At 53.7% G+C, this 19,439-nt stretch overlaps 2 protein-coding genes across 4 annotated transcripts; both read right to left on the reverse strand.

Annotated features, from left to right (window-relative positions):
- Nucleotides 1-2,498: 2,498 nt before the first annotated feature.
- Nucleotides 2,499-11,454, reverse strand: FOXL1 (forkhead box L1). Of its 2 annotated transcripts, none has more exons than XM_063334758.1 (3): nt 11,041-11,454; nt 7,463-9,875; nt 2,499-2,671 (listed from the first exon to the last, which is right to left on the reverse strand). In XM_063334758.1, the coding sequence occupies exon 2, from the start codon at nt 9,711-9,713 to the stop codon at nt 8,787-8,789; it is 927 nt and encodes a 308-aa protein (XP_063190828.1). In that variant the 5' UTR covers nt 9,714-9,875; nt 11,041-11,454; the 3' UTR covers nt 2,499-2,671; nt 7,463-8,786. The 2 variants fall into 2 exon arrangements, with proteins under 2 accessions (XP_063190828.1, XP_063190827.1); XM_063334757.1 differs by having other exon boundaries at nt 10,850-11,454.
- A 344-nt stretch (nt 11,455-11,798) lies between these two features.
- FOXC2 (forkhead box C2) lies at nt 11,799-18,720 on the reverse strand. 2 transcript variants are annotated; one of them, XM_063334755.1, is made up of 3 exons: nt 16,899-18,720; nt 13,458-13,712; nt 11,799-12,315 (listed from the first exon to the last, which is right to left on the reverse strand). In XM_063334755.1, the coding sequence occupies exons 1-2, from the start codon at nt 18,276-18,278 to the stop codon at nt 13,575-13,577; spliced, it is 1,518 nt and encodes a 505-aa protein (XP_063190825.1). In that variant the 5' UTR covers nt 18,279-18,720; the 3' UTR covers nt 11,799-12,315; nt 13,458-13,574. The 2 variants fall into 2 exon arrangements, with proteins under 2 accessions (XP_063190825.1, XP_063190826.1); XM_063334756.1 differs by lacking the exon at nt 11,799-12,315 and adding an exon at nt 12,518-13,373.
- Nucleotides 18,721-19,439: the final 719 nt, after the last annotated feature.

Genomic DNA, 19,439 nt, shown 5'->3' on the forward strand with positions numbered 1-19,439 from the left:
GAGGATAATAATAGAGGGATTTTTTTTCCGTGAAAGCATATGCAATTTCCTCCATAGCCATCCAAAACAAATAATCAGGAGATTTCCCCATGTTTACAACGGGGCTTTCTACTGACCTTCCCCGCAAAGCACTTTAGGAGAAATCAATGAAAAATACTCCATAAGAAGTGGGTCACAATTGCTGTTATTGTTACTTAGAATTAATGTAACGTCTAATCGGAAACCAGACACAACAATTAAGGGCTTCTCTTTGCCCTTTTCATAACAAAGCAATTATATTTAACAGTAGGTCCAGTTAAATTGGAATAAATCTGGTTTGTATACAGAGACGTTTCATGTATATTAATAATCATTGTGTCCACCGTGTTTAGACCAATTCCAAATATAAGCTATAGCGATGTATAAAAACTTTTCTTCTTTGCATGAGTCATCATGACTGACTTGGCTCTCCCACTTTTTTGAAGGACTGTAATCGTCTCAGGGCAAAACCGGACACATGAGCCTCAGTCTGTAGCAAAGGATACGACGGGCAAAAATGAGGGTAATGCTTGCAGACCTCATGGGGAAAGGGATTTACTGGGCCCGTAATTTGATGAGTCTTTGCGAATTTCTTTATCTAGTAAACCGCTTGGGGAGGCAACTGCTGGGCCACTTTGAAGGCACATCACTGGTGGTCCGTTTGGGAGTCCCTGCTCCAAATCCTCAGTGGAAGGAAACCAGTCATGTCTTACCTCCACTGCAGCACAACCCAACCAAGAACGGCTTGTAAGGAAAATAAAAGGAGCCCTTTGGACGAGTTTAGAGAGGACTTTGTTTCAGTAAAAGTTGCGTTTGCCAGCCAAGCTGACAGCTAGTCTGGAAGAAGCAATCTGCTGCAGGTGGGTTTCACCTCCCCTAGCGCTCTAGAGCACAGACCTTACCCAGCTCCTCCATATATAATCGAAGGGTGATTTCACCCACCCTAAAGCCTCGGGTGGTTGGAAGTTCGGCTCCCTGGAGGTGCTTTGCTGTCCTGATAGATTGTTGTGGAGACGGTTTCGATGGCCAGCGTAGACCAGGTATTGAGTCGTCAGATGACGAGCGTTGACTGAGATGAATCCCATGCAAAGTGCCCTGCCTCAGTTTGCATGAGAAATGGTAGAGATGTAAAGAGATTTCTGGGAAATAGCAACCTCACCTCTGCGCTTTGATGTTTGGGGATGAAATTACGATATTTTATGCAATTCATACCGGGAACTTGAGGCCCACATTGCCTTCAGGACTCAGATCCTTGTGATGGAAGCAAGTGAGTCTCTCTGCTGAGCTCAAAAATACAGCTTGAGGATGCTGCTACCATGATATGGCTGATCACTGAGTCCCTGTTCCTGCAAAGACCTCCGGGAAGATCTTGCTCCTGTGGAGCTCTCGGTGAGACAGGGACAAAAAGGAGAGACACTGCTTTTCAAATTATGGTTAATTGCTATGAAATAAATGAGATCTGATGTGGCTCCAAAGAGTCCTGCTAGAAAAGAGATCTGTTCTGTTCCGTTCCGTTCCGCGAGGACCGGTGCTGGTAGAGGCAGTGGGTGCTGGGACAGGAAAACTCAGCGCTAGAACCCTCATATAGTTAAGTTTCTGCAGGACTAGTTATCGTTACCATCAAAGCCAATTGCTGCACAGCTCAAAAGTACGGAGGAAGGGACAATAAGAAAGAAGAGAGACTAAGGATGATGAAATAGAACCTTTTGCTACTCTCTGTATCTGCCTTTAGGGAGGTAGACGCTATCCGTTGATTGCTCAGCGTCTCGCTCGTTAGGTCTCTGCTGCACTGATGGATGGGCGCGCCAGCAGCTGAGACAAGCGGAAAGACAACGCCAGCGTTTGCAAGAGACGAAGAGCTCCTTACGCACTGCGAGATCACAAATCCATCACACAACGTCTAATGAGGGGGCTGAGCCAGTACAAATACAACTGTTTAACAGTTTATTTTAACCGCCCAATGAGAACGAAATAACTTAAAAAGATTCATGTTGCCAACTATCTTTTTTTTTTTTTTTTTTTTCCCCTCCTCCCTTTCTTGCATGGTATTTGTTAGAAATCAGGATTTTCCTTAACTAAAATGTCTTGTGGTCTCCTTAGCTTTGTTTCTTAACAGGGTTGTCTTTATGTTAGTTTTCTTTGGCTTCCCAATAGAAGAGTAACAGATTTCTTTTGAAGTTTTTATTGATGAATGAGCTCCTATAAATAACTCTCTGTGGCAGCAGCTTGATCTCAGAGTTTACTCTGGAATAATAGTAGCAATGGGAATGGAGGAAATTTATGGCAGCATGACATGAAATAGTTTAATGGGCTTCATACTGTTTAACTTAATCTTTACAGATGTAAAAACAGAAATACAATTATTTTAACAACTATTATTACATATTGCTTTTCTAATGAAAACAACGACTTAGTAAGCAAACGAAGATAGGTAGTGAAGAATGAAGGAGTCCACCTCACTGCAGATTCGGGAATTAGTGTGTTGGGCCGGTGGATTTGCAAACCTCTATCTGAAGAGCCAAGGGAGATCCCAGGATCCGACGGATCTACAGGTGGGACTCAGCGCTTGCGTGTAAACCTGAGTCACGGCGCTTCAGATCAGGACGTAGATGCTTGAAGCTGCCTGAAACCAGTGGAGGCGGTGGAGCCCTGTCTTTGGAGGAGAAAAAAAATACATAAATGCCCTCAGTGTTTCCTCCCATACCCGCTTATTTCACCTGTCTGCTCGGTGAGGAGCTCATCCCAGTCCCACCAAAGCCCCTGGGTGTCTCTGGGCTGGGGGGACACTTGGCCACATCCCTTTTGTTTTGCAGCCCCGTGAACGGTACAGCTCTAATCCTCCCACCTTAAAAGCCGAAACAGGTGTCACACTCGCACCAACCAAAGGATGGAAAGGACAGAGGGAGATGATGAAGAATGAGCGTGACTTCCAGGCTCCAGCCCTCCGATACTGACCCAATAAAAGAGGATTTAACTGCCTACCACCACAACCCTGCTCATCTTTGCTTGTTTCTCTAAGGCAACGTCACTTAACACAAAGATGGTCCAAACGCACCTCTTTTACCAGGGTAAACTCAGCAAGGTGATGGTGGAAGAAAGGAAAAGCTTAAAATCATCTGCCTTCTGTCTAAATGCCTGACGCGCAGGCAGACTGGCGTTTAACCCGGCTGAGGGTTTGGCCCCGGGGACTTCCACCAATGCGCGAGGGCCGGGTGCAAAAACCCGGTATCGTAACGAGTAGGAAGGGCCCAGGGCCTAATTCAGACCTCAGACTTCCTTTGCAGGGCTTCGAACGTGGCTTGAAGCCAACCGCAGCTCCGTCGCGCTTTTTGGTGCTTTGCAAAGGGCTTGGGTAAATATTGAAGCCCGTCGGCGCGCCGCGTAGTTTCTAAAACAATAGCCGGCTGCTAATGGCGTTGTTTCCTCCGTGAGGGAGCGGTATTGGAAATGAAACGGCAACGAGGATTATTAGCATTGTGTTTTAAACCGCCTGTTTAGCGGGAAATTTGCATTATTCACGATGCTTTCCAATCCGCAGAAACTGCCTGTGCAAGAAATAACTTGCAAATTCTGACTCGATTTCCAAAAATGTGGGAAAGTTTATTTATTTCTCCATGCATTCCTGATTCGCAATGTGCTCTCTAAAAATGTCGCTAAGATTTAGGCTAACCAAGCTCATGCTAAATTTAGCAACTATATTTTAAATAAACATTCTTTACGCTTTACTGAACTGGCTTTGAAGCTGGCTTAAAACAAATTGCGTTCACATGAACATTAACAGTGTTTTACTTTGGACTAAGTGAACATCTGAATAAGTAATAATGTATCATTCAGTATAATCTGAAAACGAGATTTAAGAGAGCTAATTCAGCCAATTTAGGAAAGATTCCTATGAGGAATACCGAATCAGACCCATATTTATTTCTGGAAGGGTCCGTTCTGTTCTCCTTGACCGCACAAAACTTTCTCCTGGTGTCGGATCGGGCACCGCGGGCTCCGAGCCTCGGTGAAGTCAGCTGTGACTTAGCACGCATTGCGTTTGAGGAATCCGGCCCATTTTAAAGCACTTAATGATTTGTCTGGATGAAGCACTAAAAATATACTGCGGGGAGCAATTATGCAATGTCCAGACTGATGGATTGCGTAACCTCATAGACCTTTTCCATCTGTAACTTCGCTAATTCTATGATCTTGTCTTCTTGCTCGTTCGCTTAGAATCAAATGCGTGATCTGTTTCCTATCCAAAATGCTGTCTCCCAGGAGACCTCTTTTCTGGGTGTGCGGGGCTATGAATCAAGTCGCGAAGCAGATCCTTCTCCCCTTCTCCTTTCAGGAATTGGCTGCTCTTCACGCCGGGCTTAGGAGCAATTAGCAGGAGGCCGGTGGGTTTTGGTGTGAAAAAGGATGCTCTCTCCGCTACACGCCTTCCTTGGCAAAGGGTAACTGTTAAAAGTAACTATTAAAAGGTGGCGGGGGGGAAGTAGAAGTGATTACCAAGTCTCTTAGAGCTATGTCACCTTGAAATCAAACACGGGCAGCCGCGCACTTTGAGCGACAAGTCCTGGAAGCGGCTTCTGCTCATGTATAAATCCTTGATTTCTTTTTTATATGCTGTGGGACCAACTTTAAGAGAACACACACCGAGCACGTTTAAAGACTGGAAGCCCCATTTATGAGAAATTAAATTCCCGAATTATTTTAATACGCCAAATTTTCAGTTCCTCCCGTAGGAAACCTGCGTTTGGAGCGAAGCTGCTCCATGAACCAAACGACTCCGCTGTGAGCCTCTTCCACTGCGTGCTCCTCTCCGCTCCTGCGAGTTAAAATTGGCTGCAGACCTCGGAGACGTGAAACCTCGCTCGGTTGGGAGAGGTCATTCCTCTCCAGTGGAACGGAAAGGCATATATATCGCCCACACAAGAAGCGTGCTGTTTATACTGCATCCCGGGCTATTTTCTACATTTCTTCGCTGTATTTCAGACTTGTGTTTACAGCCAGCCCCGCGAGGTCGGGAAAACCAGGAGGGGGAAGATTCCAGGGATGAGTTAAATACTGGGTGGCGGTTTTGTGTTGGGCAGCTGCTTTTTTTTTTTTTGGGGGGGGGGGGTGGGATGAAACAGGTGTGAAGCCGTTGGCATCGATTATTTGCAGCTTGTCGAGCCCTGTGCGTTCGTAGGACGCGTTGTCTGCCGGGTACTGCACGGCACCGAAACTCACGCCAGCCGGGCGCAGAGGATTAAAGGATGCTCAGTTACGTCCAAGCGGCAGGTACCGCTGGATTGACACGCACGCTCATTTCCCCGCACCGAAGCGCCGTCGTTTTTACTTGTATGTGCCGTTACTTCTCCTCCTCTCTATATAAACAGATGACGTGCAAAAGCCGTGCGCGGTTAGTCATTCTGCATGTTGGCAATAAGACCCTTTTTCTCGCTATTCATCCCCTGCAAGTTACACCGATGGCCCGATCCCAATTAAATCTAAATCGCCACCCCTAACGATTCGCTCGGTTCTGAGTTCGTTCGAGTTAGAGTCCCTTTTGCGCAGAATGCGTTACATCTGCTAATTTTACCCTCCCGAGCGAAACCAAACTCAGGCACGGGGCGGCTTTTAACTGCTGCAGCTGTGCTTGGTCCCACTCCACCACAACGAAACAGAAATAAAATCAAACGTCCCCGTGCGCGAAGCTTCGCAGAAAAACAAATTCCCCTTGCATAGAAAAAGTTACGTCTCAACAAAAAAAACCAAAACAAAACAAAAGAAAACAAAGCGTGCCTGTGGTAAAGGTATGCGTCGTGCACAGATCAGACTGCAATCCTAATGTAAGACTTACTCCTTCAGATGATTTTTTTTTTTTTTTTGACCAGGACCTGCCACTAAAATCTGCCTTTGTACAGAAAGGGCCCTGAGGTGGAGGGGGTACACCTGTACAAGCAAGAAAGGAATAAAAACACTCTTTGCTGGTCCAAAAAGGTACTTTGGGAGCCAAAACTTGGGGGGTCACAGCTGGGAAACCGAGTGAGGAGAAAGGGGAGCAGAGGAGCGCGAAGACAGAGGTTAAAACTGCTTTGGGGGGAGGGATTTAGTGTATTTTATTTTGTGGGGGGCTGTCCTCACGCTCTGTGCGTGCAGAAGCAAGAGTTTGCCCTCACTGAGAGCATCTGCTTGCCAGCACCTCCCGGACACGTGCGGACACCCCCGGTTTGGTGAAGCTGCTCCGCTCTGGTCCATGCCCCGCACAGCTCTCCCCAAGCCTGACGGGAGCATCCGCTGCTCCTTCAGGGAAGGGTTTTTAAAGAAGCAAAAAGTTTTTTTTTTTTCTGGGAATAAACCACCTTGTGACTGAGAGCATAAATAACCACTTTCTGGGGGTAAAACCTTTCCAGGCTGCAGGGATGCCAGGGATGCAGGATCCCCACCTGTGGGAACCGGCCCTACAGCTTGACGGAGGCGCAGCTTCGAGCATCCTCAGAGGCATTTCCTCCACCTCCCGTATCACATACGCGTCCGAGTCCTAGCACATGCAAGCAGCTGGGGGTGGAGAGATGATCTGAGGTCTCTGCTGGGCAAGAACTAAACTGGATCTTTTCCCTCCCCCTGCAGCTTCCCGTGAGTGATGTTACCACACGGACTCCAAAAAGACCGGCGATGTCAGCCCCGAGCCTTGAACAGAAACCTCCTGGCAAGGTGGCCACTTACTGAACTTGCTACAATACCTGTCTTCCATTACACGCAGGAGTGGCACCGTAGGGACGCAGGATTTCACGCAGAGAGCATTAATCCTCTCGGCGCTTGCCCAGCCCTGTAAATCATGGTGAGGGCACATGCGGCTTTGGGCAGTGACACCTTCACTTTGACAAGCTTGTGAGGTTTTTTTAATTCGGTGCCATAGCTTTCAAGGATGGACTGAATAGATATTCAAACAGGAATTCTCAGAAATAGGAAGGATATAAGAGATTTTATTTAAATAAAGTCTATCTTGAAAAATTTATATAAAAAGCTGACATCCCCTTTTTTACTCTCTTTTTTCCACAGTGAGAAGTTGTAGTTCTCCCTACCCAGGGATCCACCTCTGAGCATCTTTCTTTTGGGAAATCATCGTCAGTTCCCACCTTTTGGAGGTTTTCTGTACTTCCCCAAGTACAGAAGGTACTTCCCCAAGAGCTCTTTGCCTTCTGCTGAAATGAGCCCCTCGGAGCTCCTGGTCCAGGTGTCAAGGCAGTTTGATGCTGGCCATCCTCTGCAAAAGCTGAATCCCAACTCACCTGAGAAACCCGGATTTCCAATAGTCCGGGCGCTAATTTAAGGACAGGCTTTGCCGGTGAGACGGGGTGGGATGGAGGAAGGGGAGGGAGGGAGGAATACAATCATTTTGGGAACCATTATCTCAGTCACACGGAATGAGTAATTTCCCAGGCCCCTATTTTTAGCCTCTCCCGCTTTTTACCTCTCCTGCAGCGTGATCCATCGTGCCATCACCGGGATATTTGCACCAGAGCTCGCTGCTGTGTCCAGCAGCGGGGCCTTCTCCTCGGTCCTCCGGCTGCACAAGCCAAGGGGTGTTTTACAACGCATCAGCCACAGTCCTGAACAAAATACTTTTATTGGATATAGGTTTAGTTTCATAATGAAAATCGAGAATATAGATTTTTTTTTTCCAAAAGGGCATTTATCCACTAATATACAAAAAGCCTCTATTCATGGCAAAAAAAAAAATAATTATTCCTGATTGCTTGTAATGTGTCTGGATTCTTCCTTCTTTAAGAAAAAAGAAAACTTCAGAAACGTAGCTGATGTCTTTTTTTTTTTTTTTTTTTTTCCTGGAAGTTGTCCGGGTCGTTAACACGACTACTTCAAAACACAAAGACCAGCCTCCACAACCCTGCTCCAGTATTTTTTTGGTCAGAAGCAACTGCTCCCAGCAAGACGTGGAAACCGGCCGCATCTCCACGTTCACAAGGTGTTTGCTCGTCCATCCCCCTCTCTCTGGCCACATCAGTGAGACGGCAACGCTATCACGATACTCGAGAAGCACAAGTGCTAGGCAGGATACCAGCTTGCGTTAACGCCATGAATTATATACAGCGCTGAGTCAAAGCAAACAAGATTGTGCAGAATGAGCCCGGATTGTTTGGTCTGCCTTTATTTCAGCTCCGGTTACCTGCCTTTTACCCACTCGGAGGACTGGGCCGCTGGGGCAATATCAGGAATTATTACGTGCAGGCACCCGTGAGTACTAATGGCAAAATAAAACTCAGCCTCCTCCCCCAAGGATGGAAGGGGCGGTTTTTGTTTTCAAAAGAAAAAGAAAAAATAAAAATAAAAATAAAAAAAAAAAAAGAAGAAAACCGGAGACCTGAAGGGCTTGGCAGAAACCAGATCTGGGACACCTGAGGGATGCAAAGACTAAAGGTGCAGAGCAAACCCAACGGGGCTTGGAGGCCAGCATGGGACACCCCCCCACACACTGCCTGCCTCCGTACCTCCACCACCCACGGGAAAAGAAAGCCGTTTTACCTTGAAAAGTCGATCTGGTAGGGGTGGGAGGCAATCGCTAAAGAGAGCTCCGCAGCAAGACGTGCCTTGAAAATGCCCTGAAATCCTGAGTCACCTTCTAACATCGCTTCTTATGGGGTTTTTTTTGGTCTTTACCTGCTTGGTGAGGTCTGAGTCTGGTCTCTCCCTCCCATCGCACCCCCGGAGCAGCGAAGAGGGGGGACGGGGAGGCTGGGGGCGGGGGGGGGGGAGGGGGTGCTATAATTCTGGGGCAGCTACTGGAAATTAAATACCGCCTCGGAGAAGTGGAGAGGGAAGCAGGAGAGGAAGGGGATGCCGATGTGGTAGAGCCTCCCGTGCACCTGGGAGTCGAGCATGAGGGAGGCATTGAGGGCCGGCCCGAAGCCACCGCTGGCCACCAGGGAGCCGCCGAGGCAACCGACCGGGCTCTCCCGGGCCGCTTTGGGGGCTGCCCCGGGGGGCGGCTGCCGCAGCCCCTGGGCGAGGATGCTCTCGATGCTGAAGCTGCGGCCCCGCGGGCCGCTCTTGTGCGGCGGGGCGGCGGCGGCGGCGGCGGCGGCGGCGGCGGGGGCGGGCGGCCGGGGGGCGGCGGGGGCCGGGGCGCCGGGGGGGGCCGCTTCCCCCCCGCCCGGCCTGGGGACCCCCTCGTCGCCCGAGTCCGCCGCCGAGCTCCCCTTGGCCCTTTTGGGTTCGTCGGGGCGGGCGGCCGGCCCCGCTTGCCCGCCGTCCGCGGGGGCCGAGCCGCCCTTCGCCTCCGGTGGCCCCGGGGCTTTGGGCTTCCTCTTCCTGCGGCGGTAGTTGCCGTTCTCGAACATGTCCAGGCAGCGGGGGTCCAGGGTCCAGTAGCTGCCCTTGCCGGGCCGCCCCTTCTCCCGCGGCACCTTGACGAAGCAGTCGTTGAGGGAGAGGTTGTGGCGGATGCTGTTCTGCCAGCCCTGCTTGTTGTCGTGATAGAAGGGGAAGCGGTCCATGATGAACTGGTAGATGCCGCTGAGGGTCACCTTCTGCTCCGGAGCCTCTTTGATGGCCATGGCGATGAGGGCGATGTAGCTGTAGGGGGGCTTCTGCGGGGGGTCCTGCCGGGAGATGGCACCGCTGGGGGCGAAGCCCAGGGCGGCCGGGAGGTACACCATGGAGGGGCTGCCCATGGCGGAGAGGGGGCTGCCGTAGATGTGGCTCATCGCCGGCGGGCTCTCAGCTCCGGGTCTTCCCCCTCGGAGCCCAGCGAAGGGACGGGGCAGGGCAGGAACCTGGGACGAGTCCACCGGGGAGAGATTTGTGCGAGCTCAGATCCCAGCCCTGCCTGAAGCAGCTCGCTCTGCCTCTGTCCCTGCTTCATAGCTCTTAAAAAAAAAAAAAAAAAAAAAAAAAAAAAAAAAGGGAGGGAAAAAAGAAGTTAAATAATTGTTGTAAGTTTGCTATTATATGTTGACTTAGCACTGGAAAATAAATTGTCTCTGATAAACAGTCGTTTGTGTTCTCAGCCCACCCACATTAATTAAAATTTCATTGCTACAAAACTCCAAGCTCTCTCCACGTGTCTTGCTGGTACCAGCCAATGGTCTCCGGGTTATTCCTTCATTTGTTTATAGAATTAGTCTGTTGATAAGTCTGCCCACCCAAGTCGAATCAAGCTGTGTTTATTTGGAAAAATTTCCGGGCACCCAATATATAAACGCACTGATCTGATGTTTGAAATATCACGTCCACCCTTTGACGCTGCAAGCACACACAGCAGAGCAGGATGTTCGCTGCTGGAGCTCGGGGAGCAGCGGGCAAGGATCCCCGCAGGAAAACCGGGGCATTAAACAACAACAACAACAACAGAAAAAAAAAAAAAATAATAACTAAAAATTGAAAGAATGGAAGAAAAAAGGGACCGATGAGAGGAGCAGGCAGCGCTGCGACGGGGAGGAAGGGAAAGGGGCTGTCTGGAGTCCGGAGAAAGGGGGGGGCCCAGGTGTGGCGGGCGTCCCCGGACGGAGCCTGCACCTCCCCGTGTGGGGACCCGGCTCGGAGCGGTGGCCGGGGCCGGTCCTGTCCCCCCCCCAACCCCCCTCCACGCCTCGTCGCGACGGGCCACCCGGGAGCGGGTGGAGGGCGAGCCCTGGGCTCAGCCCCGGGCAAGTAGGGCTGCGCCGGGGGAGTCGCCCGGGGGCTGCAGCGAGCTTCGTAAAAGGGGAATTTGGCAGGCGCGGGGAGGAGAGTCAGTATTTGTGAATGCGGGCCTGTTGCTTTATATTATGTACTTTCCTGTTTATAACAAGGAGGGGGATTATAACAACTTTACAAGTGCACACAGCTGGCCGGTGCTTACATTAGGAATTTGTGATGCTCTTTTTCTGTATAAACGTCCAGGTTTGGGGCTGTGTTTTGTGTTGTTGGATTTTATATATATATATATTTATTTTCATATAAAACTGATGTAACAGTTTTAATCCGAGGCCCCGAGGGATTCCGATGCAGTTGGAGGTGTCGGCTGTTTCCCCAGCCCCCCGCGGCTCAGACCTGCGTTAGCCCCCGGGGAGACCCTGTTCCGTAGAGCATCACTTCTCCGGGGCGAGGGAAGAGGAGGATCCCTTCTTCCTTCGGAGAGAAATATCCCATCAGTGCAGCTCCCACGACCGCGGTGGGACTTTTACCTGGCAGGGGAAGAGGTAAAAGCCGGGCTCCGAGGTGTCCGGCCCTGGCGATGCCCCCCCCCCCCCGCCCCGCTCCGCCTCGGACCTCCCTGCAAACTCCCCAGCACCCGTGGGGTTTCTCACCCACTCCTGCTCCCCTCCTGCCGTTCCCCCAGTCAACCACCGGGCGAAGGGGTTGCACCCCCGGGCTAAAAACCAGCGCGCTGGCTGTGGAGCCCCAGATGAATCCTAAGGGCTGCAAGCCGCCATGCGAGCCTGGGAAATACAGCCGGGGTGCGGAGGGAGGTGGCTTCTCGGGCGGGGGTGGGGGGGGTCTCCCCGCTCACTGGCTGGTCCCACGCAGGGGAAGGGAAACCCACCCCTCTAACACCGCCCTTGCCGCTACCGCCGCATCCACACACACCCCCCCCTGCGGCGCACACACCCGCCGGCCCCGGGAGCTGCAGGAGCCATCCGTAACGCGTGCTATAAATGCAATAAACCCCTAAATAAAAAAAAAAAAAAAAAAAAAAAACGTGAGGCAGGAGAAGGGTTTGGGGACGGGCAAGGCTCCTCTCATCTCGACCCTGGGGACCAGCACTCCCAGGAACCCCCCCGCCTTGAGCATCCTCGCCGGGGAGGGATGGGGCAGACCCCGGCTGCTCTAACCCGCCCGGCGCATCCTCAGGGCAGCCCTGCCGAGGCCAAGGGTGCCCCCCCCCACCCCCCCAACCCCCTCCTCTCCCCACCTCTGGGAATCCCCCGCTCCTTGGGACGCTCCAAGCACGGATTATTAAAACAATAAATACTCGCGTGTACGGCAGGAGACAGGCACACGGGCTCCCGCTCACTCCCCGAGCTCCCTCCCCCAGTAAAATTCTTGCTTCCTCCTTGTTTTCCCCTCTTCTCCTCCTCTTCGCGGTAGGAAATCCTTGGAGGCGGGGATGCGGCTTTTCTGTCCGCTCCTTCTTCCCGGCTCGTGTGCTGCCTGCCGTCTGTCCCTCCTCTGCCGGCGGCATCGCCGGAGCTCGCCGCGTTATCCGCCCGGGAGCAGCCCCCCGAGCGGCTCCGACGGATGCGGGGGGGACCGGGGGGGACCGGGGAGGCGAGCGGCGCGGCGGAGAGGGGCTTTGTTGTTGTTGTTGTCGTCGTCGCTCTTCCCCTGAACGGAAAAAAAAAAAAAAAAAACAAACCACGGAGCCGGCGGTGGAGGCGCTCCTGGACGTGTTTCCCCTCCTCTCCGGCTGACAACCCCCTTTTAAAGCAGCAGCCAGGAGCGCTCCCGTCCGGGGCACCCGGGGGGAGCGGAGTGTAAAATAGGTGCTCCCCACTTCTGCTGCGTCCCGGCTCGGGGGCAAGCAGGGGTGTAAATCAGTGCTCCCCACTTCTGCTGCATCCCGTCCCGCGGAGGGAGCAGGGCACGAATCGGTGCTCCCCACGCCTTGCTGCACCCCCCGACCGTGAGGGAGCAGGGATGTAAATCAGTGCTCCCCGCACCTTGCTGCATCCCGGGCCGGGGAGGGAGCAGGGGTGTAAAGCAGTGCACCCCACTTCTTCCTGCATCCCGGCCCGGGGGAAACAGAGGTGTAAATCCCTGCTCCCCGCTTCTGCTTCATCCCGGCCCAGCGGGAGCGGGGATATAAACTGGTGCTCCCCACTCTTTGCTACACGCCGGCCCGGGGGGAACGGGGGTGTAAATCTGTGCTCCCCACTCCCGTCTCAGCCCGGCCTGGGTCGCCTTAGACACGACCCCCCGGAGGGGCCCGGCGGGAGCTGCCCACCTCTCGCCCCCTCGCCGTGCATGGCGCTGTACAGCTGCGAGGTCGCTCGATACTGACCCGAGGTTTGGGGTATATTTCTTTCTCTCCCGGCCTTTCAGCGCCTGGTATGAACTTTCTGTAAAGTCCCCTCCCAAGTGACAGAAGAGCTATCGGCCTTCCCCAAAAACCTCCTGTGCGGCGCCTTCCCACGGCGCGTTGCGGAGCTCCAGGGGAGGTGGGACGGCGTGGGGGGGGACCAGACAGCTCCGTGCCTGGGTTGTGCAGAGACCTGGGGGGCTTCCTAAAGCCCTAAAGGGATTGTGTTTTACCCGTGTCCCGAAGCACCAGGGAAACGCTCCCTCGGCCGGGCTGCGAGGATATCTCACGCAGGGACCTTCCCGGCGGGAACGAGCTGGAAAACCGCTGTCCTTTCCCCTCCCGAAACCCTGAGGCGTCTGGGCTTTCGGACAGGTTTGCAAACCCGTAGATTAATGGCAGCGCAGCAAGAAAAAAAAAAAATAGTAATAAAACCCCATCCACCAACCTCATCCACTGCCCGGAACAGCGCTGGGCCCCGTCCCGGCGCAACGGGGCATGCAGCAGCTTCAGCCGGCCCCCCCTGGGGCCGAGCTTGGCCCTCCTGATCTGCTACAGGGGGGGTTTATGCTGGGCCTTCAGCTGCGAGGGTCTGCGGGGCCCGATCCGGCCGCGGCTGTCTGCAGCAGCTACCCCGGGCCTTCCTCCTTCCTTCCTTCCTTCCTTTCTTCCTCCTCCTCTGCCCCCGCCGGGCTGAAGTCACCTGTCGCGACAGACGCCTATCGCGTTATCGACCTCCATATCTCAGCTTTTAAATACAGCCCCGAAAAGGTCCCTGCGCCCCGACTTTGCTCTCACCTCGCCTGCAAAATCAGCCCACCCAAAGGGGCTCCCCTCGGAATGGTGGGGGCGACTGGGGCTCGACGGAGAGGGGCAGATGACACCTGGGACAGGGCACAGCAAAGGGACAACGCTCTCAGCCCCCTGCCCCTGGGTGGGTGGCGGGGCTGGATGCCCACCCTGCTCCCGGTGCGGTTCCCTGCCAGCGGGAAGGACTGATCCTGCAAGCTCCCGGGCCCGCACCGCTCTCAGCAATAATTAGAGGCCTTGTTTTTTTCTGCCAAGCTCCTGAAATCCCGAAATCCTGAAATCACGAAATCCCGCCATCTCCGGAGCGCAGCAGCGCGGGGAGAGAGGGACCGGGAGCAGCGCAGACCCCACGGGGGTGCATCCCACCGGGACAGGGAAAAAAAAAACACACTAACAAGGGGTCGGGGAGGAAAGGAGGGAGGACCCCCAAGCCCAGCTCAAGCTGCGCCCCCCCAGGAACTGTCCAGCAGCAGCGGGGGGGGGGGGGGGTGGCAGAGTCCCCGGGGGGGGACGCCCCGGCCCCCAGCATCCCTGTCCACCGTGTGCCCAGCGCCCTTCTCTCTCCTGGGAAGGGGTGGGAGCATCAGCGGCCCCGGGATTTCTCGCCGCGGGTGGGAAAACCCACGGCAGCCACCTGATTTCAGACACCTCCAGGAGGGCAGGAGCCCACCCGGCGCCCCCCCTGCCGCCGGGCTCCAGGCGGGGAGAAAACACGCGGGGAAGTGGGCTGCGCCATGGGAAGAATTCTTCCCCGCTTTTTTTTTTCATACTTTCACCCTATAATTCCTTTTTACCCTTTTATCCTGTTTATTGTCTTTTTACCCTATTTTTTTTTACCCTTTATCCTATTTATTTTCTCGCTTTAAAATAGCACATTGGGTTTTGTTGCATTAAAAAAAAAAAAAAAAAAAAAAAGAGAAAGAAAAGAAAAAAATAAAAACCACCCTCTGAGAGCCAGGAAAAATGGCAAGAGTTTTACAAGAATGTTCCTTAAAATACAGATCAAGTGAGACTCGGACATTTTTCCTCATTTAAACCGAGAGTTTCGGTGCTTTTTGCCAGCTTTCTAGCGCTTGTGAAATTTACCCCATCAAAACCAATTTATATCATCGATTTTAACAGCCTCCCACGCGTATGACCGCTGCCTAAGCCAGCCAGGGCTACGAGGGGTATTGGGGGGGGGGGGGGGGCGGCTGCGGGAGGTGGAAGCGGGGCACGGCCGGGGAACGGTCCCGGGAAATGTTGGACGGCTGAGCCTCTGGGCAGCTGAGAAGTCCCAAAGAGCCCTCCCAAAATCTGCTCCGGACTCTCCCGGCATTTCCATGCCTTTGGCATTGCTGTTCCCCTGCGCTTCTGCCTTAGGTTAAAGCTGCTTTAGCAGGTTAAGGTTGATTTGGGGGGGGGGGGGAAATGCACAGCATCTGTCAGCGCCCGGCATCGCGAATAGGAGCTTAAATAGATAAGGAGAAGGTTAAAATCAGCCAAATCTTCACACGGGAGAGGATTTTAAAGCTTTAAATGATTCCGAAATAAACTTTCCACCTTCTTTTAGGCACCGCAGCGAGTTCGGGTTTAAGCGAGCGGCCTTAGCACCCGCTCGTAGCTTTTCGGGTTTCCTTTTAAAAAAAAAAAAAAAAGGGGGGGGTTTCAGTTTGTTTTCTGTCGTGGGAAGAGCCGGCTCCGGGCGCTGGGACAGGCGAAGGACCGCACAAGGCCTGCGCTTGCAGGGACGGGGCAAAGGAAGCAGGAATCCTCCTCCCTGACGCTCCTTTTTTATCCCGTTCTCCTCATCGGAGGCCTGGGAAAGTTCCCCCGAATTTCAATCTGGCCAAGGATTCGGGATTGAGGGAGAAAGTCGGTGCTCAGACCCGGCCGCCCCCGCGGTGTTTTACTCATTTCCCCCCCCGCAGTTCTATTATTTCCAGCTCCCCACGTGAACTAAACCTTAGATCAAAGATGTAATCATAATAACAGATCTTTAGGCTCCAGAAAAAAAAAGACTTTGCTTTAAAAACAGCTAGTTTTTCTCATGAAGGAAAGATGGAGGGAGGAAAAAAAACCCTGCAAAACCCCACGTATATACACAGACAAGCGCCAGACTTGGAGCAGAAAAAAACAGCACGGATTTATTTTAAGGTAAGTACAACAATTAGGACCACATAAGACAAACGAACTTTGAAGCAGGTTAAAGCAAATAGTCCTTAGGAATGGTCAAGATGAAATCTATTATACAAAACATCACACGTCGTAAATAATAATAAAAAAGTATCAGATACTTTGTCTTTTTTTTTTCTTTCTAAAAAAATCCACCAGCAAAAAATAAATTATTTCAACGTCTTGCGAAAAGAACAGCTCTAAAACGAAAGAAACTCTATTGCATAATTGTACAGAGAAGAAAAAGAAATCACTTGTCATTAATTTGGACATTAGGAATCGTTGGGCGAGACAAAAATAATCCAGTGAACTCAACTTTAAATATTATATTAATGGCTCTGAAAATCAGCCTGATTAGAAATCCACACATATTTTTACAGTACAACAGAGAACTTTAAAAATACCCAGGACATATATTTATATATATATAATTATATATTTTTTTCTTTTAAAACGTATAAATGGTCGTTGTGATATTGGTCCATAACTTATTTTTTCTGAGACCCCCTATACTTTAGCATATAAAATTTGCCACTTTTAGATAGACATATATATAAAATTATTCCTTTTTTTTTTTGTTTAGGAGAGACCCCCCTTTTCAAGTAGAATTTACTTGCCTGGAATTTAAGGAGGCCCCGAACGGGGCTTGGGATCTATAAACTCTGTGGTCCCCAGGTCCACGGGGAAGCTGTCAGATTATTTTGTTGTATTTTTTTCCCCTCCGTCTGAAGCGTTTGGTGTGGTTTTATTTCCCCTAATCGTTTTTTTAACAATAATAATTATTAATAATTTTTTTTTTTTTGGCTTGGGCGGGGGGGGTCGCGGCTACTCAGTACTTAGTGCAGTCGTAGGAGTAGGGGGCGGCGTGGCGGTATAGGGAGGGCGCGGATCTGTAGGGGATCTGACAGGCGGAGTTGCTGCTCACCTGGTGGTCGCTGAGCGAGGCGCTCTCCATCCCCAGCCGGTGCGAGGTGAACATTTCCCGGACGTTGGGAAAAGTCTGCTGTTGGGAGCCAAAAGTGTGGCCGGGCAGGTGGCTCAGCTCAGCCCCGTGGTTGAGGTACCAGGAAGCGGTGGGTTGCCCCCCCGCCGCCCCTCCGCCGCCGCCGTGGGGGTGATGCCCGCTCCCCAGCCCGCCCTCCTGCCCCGAGGGCAGGCTCAGGGTGCCGAGGGGCGATGGGGCACCGGTGGGATGCTCGGCCAGACCCTCCTCCAGCGGTGCGGGGGGCACGCACATGTGGCCCGGCCTCTCGCCGCTGTAGAGGCTCATGGCCCGCATGCTGCAGTGGTAGCTCCCACTAGTGTCCAGGGCCTGGCTGCACGCCGCGCTGTAGCCCGACGGTTGCCCCGCCGGGTAGCCCAGCGGCATCCCGGCGCCCGTCCTGCCCGAGGCGGCACTCACCGGGCTGAGATCCCCCGCGGGGGAAGTCCGCAGGGTCATGATGCTCTCCACGCTGAAGCCCGGTAGCCCGTTACCGGCGGGGTGATGCTCGGGCAGCGAGCCCTCGGGGGAGGCGGCGGCGGGGGGCGAGGCGGCGCTGCGGGGGCTGTCCCGCAGGGCCCCGCCGCTGGCCGGGCTCAGCGTCTCCACCTTGGTGATCACCGGCAGCTCGGGAGACGCCGTCTCGCTCTTGATCACCACCTTCTTCTCGGAGGCCGGCGCCGAGGCGGAGGAGGAGGAAGAGGAGGAGGAGGCTTCCTTGGGGAGGTCGGCGCCGGGCAGCCCGGGGGGCTTGGGCTGCTCCTTCAGCAGCCGTTCCCGGGCCTCCTCCTTCTCCTTGGAGACATCCTTCTTCTTGAAGCGTCTCCGGCGGCGCAGGAAGCTGCCGTTCTCGAACATGTTGTAGGAGTCGGGGTCCAGGGTCCAGTAGCTGCCCTTGCCCGGCTTCTTGTCGTCGCGGGGCACCTTGACGAAGCACTCGTTGAGGGAGAGGTTGTGGCGGATGCTGTTCTGCCAGCCCTGCTTGTTCTCGCGGTAGAAAGGGAAGCGGTCCATGATGAACTGGTAAATCCCATTGAGCGTGATCTTCTTGTCGGGGGCGTTCTGGATGGCCATGGTGATGAGGGCGATGTAGCTGTAAGGTGGCTTCACCAGGTCCTTGGGGGCGGCGGGTTGGTGGGGGTGGTAGGGGCCGTAGGAGCGCCCCATCCCCGCCGCGTACTGCTCGGCGTGGCCCGAGTAGACGCTCATGGGGTTGCCCATGCCGCCGTACGTCCCCGCCGTCCGGTAATAGTTCTGCTCGCTTAAATACGGCACCACTCCCAAAGCGTTGGGGTCCGAGACGGAGTAGCGAGCCTGCATCATGGAGAGGGGCTTCCCGCGGCCGGGGAGGAGAGGAAAGGGAGGAGGAGGAGGAGGGTGGAAGGGCCTCACCCCCGTCCGGGACCCCTCTGCGGAGAAGGAAGAGGGGAGAGAGAGTCTCGGAGACGAGCTCAATCCCGGCGTGTCCTCTAGCAGCGGCACGGCAGCAGCATCCTCCGGGTCGCCGGGGCAGGGTGGTCTCTGGCCGCCTCTCCCTCCCTCTTTATTACTCTGATATACTACACACCAACGGCCCGAGCCCGGGAGGCGGGGAGTGTGTGTGCGTGTGGGGAACCCTATTCTCGCAGGAAAAGGGAATTATATATATATAAAAAATATAATAATAATAAAAAATAAGGGGGAAAAAAAAAAACAAAAAACAAAAAAAAGAAAGCAGCCTTGCGGAAAACCAAATCTTGTCACAACCAAGGGCCCCGAACTCTCCCGGAGCCCGCCGGGCCCCTGCCGAGGGAGGGAGGGGAGGGGGGTGGGTGGGTTCAGCGCGGAGCCGCCGAGCTCCCTCCCGGCCGCGCCGCCGCCTCCCGGGCTCGCCCTGCGCCGCCCGCCCGCTTTTACCGCCCGCCGGCCCCGCCCCCCGCCCGCCGACCCCGAGCAGCCAATGGGCGAGCGCGGCCCCGACGCCGCAGCCAATGGGGAGGCAGGCGGGGGCCCGCGCGCGGCGCACGCAGGCACACGCCACACACACACATACACACACACACACGCGCGCGCGCGCGCGACCGCGCTTTACTCTCAAATTATACATATGCAGTTAAAAAATTACATGTAGCCCCTTCTTCTATAATTTTAACGTTTTGGGCCCACAAGGAGCCGGCGCAGAGCGGGGCCGGCCGGGGGCTCCGCTCAGCCCGCGGCACCTTCCCTCGCGCTGCACCAAAAAGCGAAGTATTTAAGCACTTTTTTCTTTCTTTTTTTTTTTTTTTTCCGATCGCAAGGACGGCGGGAGTCGCGACACAGCGCGTATCGCCCCGCGGTGCCGACGTAACGGTGCCACTCTGCCCGGCAGGTCCTTCTCCCCACACACCCTTTTTTTTATAAATATATCTATTTTCAGTGAAATGGGCCGGCGGTTCCTCGCCCGGCGCCAGGAAAGGCCACCGGCTCCCTCCCCGCCGTGCTCGCCCGGTGGCGAATGGCATCTCG

The sequence above is a fragment of the Chroicocephalus ridibundus genome, chromosome 4 (genome assembly GCF_963924245.1).
Source record: "Chroicocephalus ridibundus chromosome 4, bChrRid1.1, whole genome shotgun sequence".
In the NCBI taxonomy this organism is placed as follows: domain Eukaryota; kingdom Metazoa; phylum Chordata; class Aves; order Charadriiformes; family Laridae; genus Chroicocephalus; species Chroicocephalus ridibundus.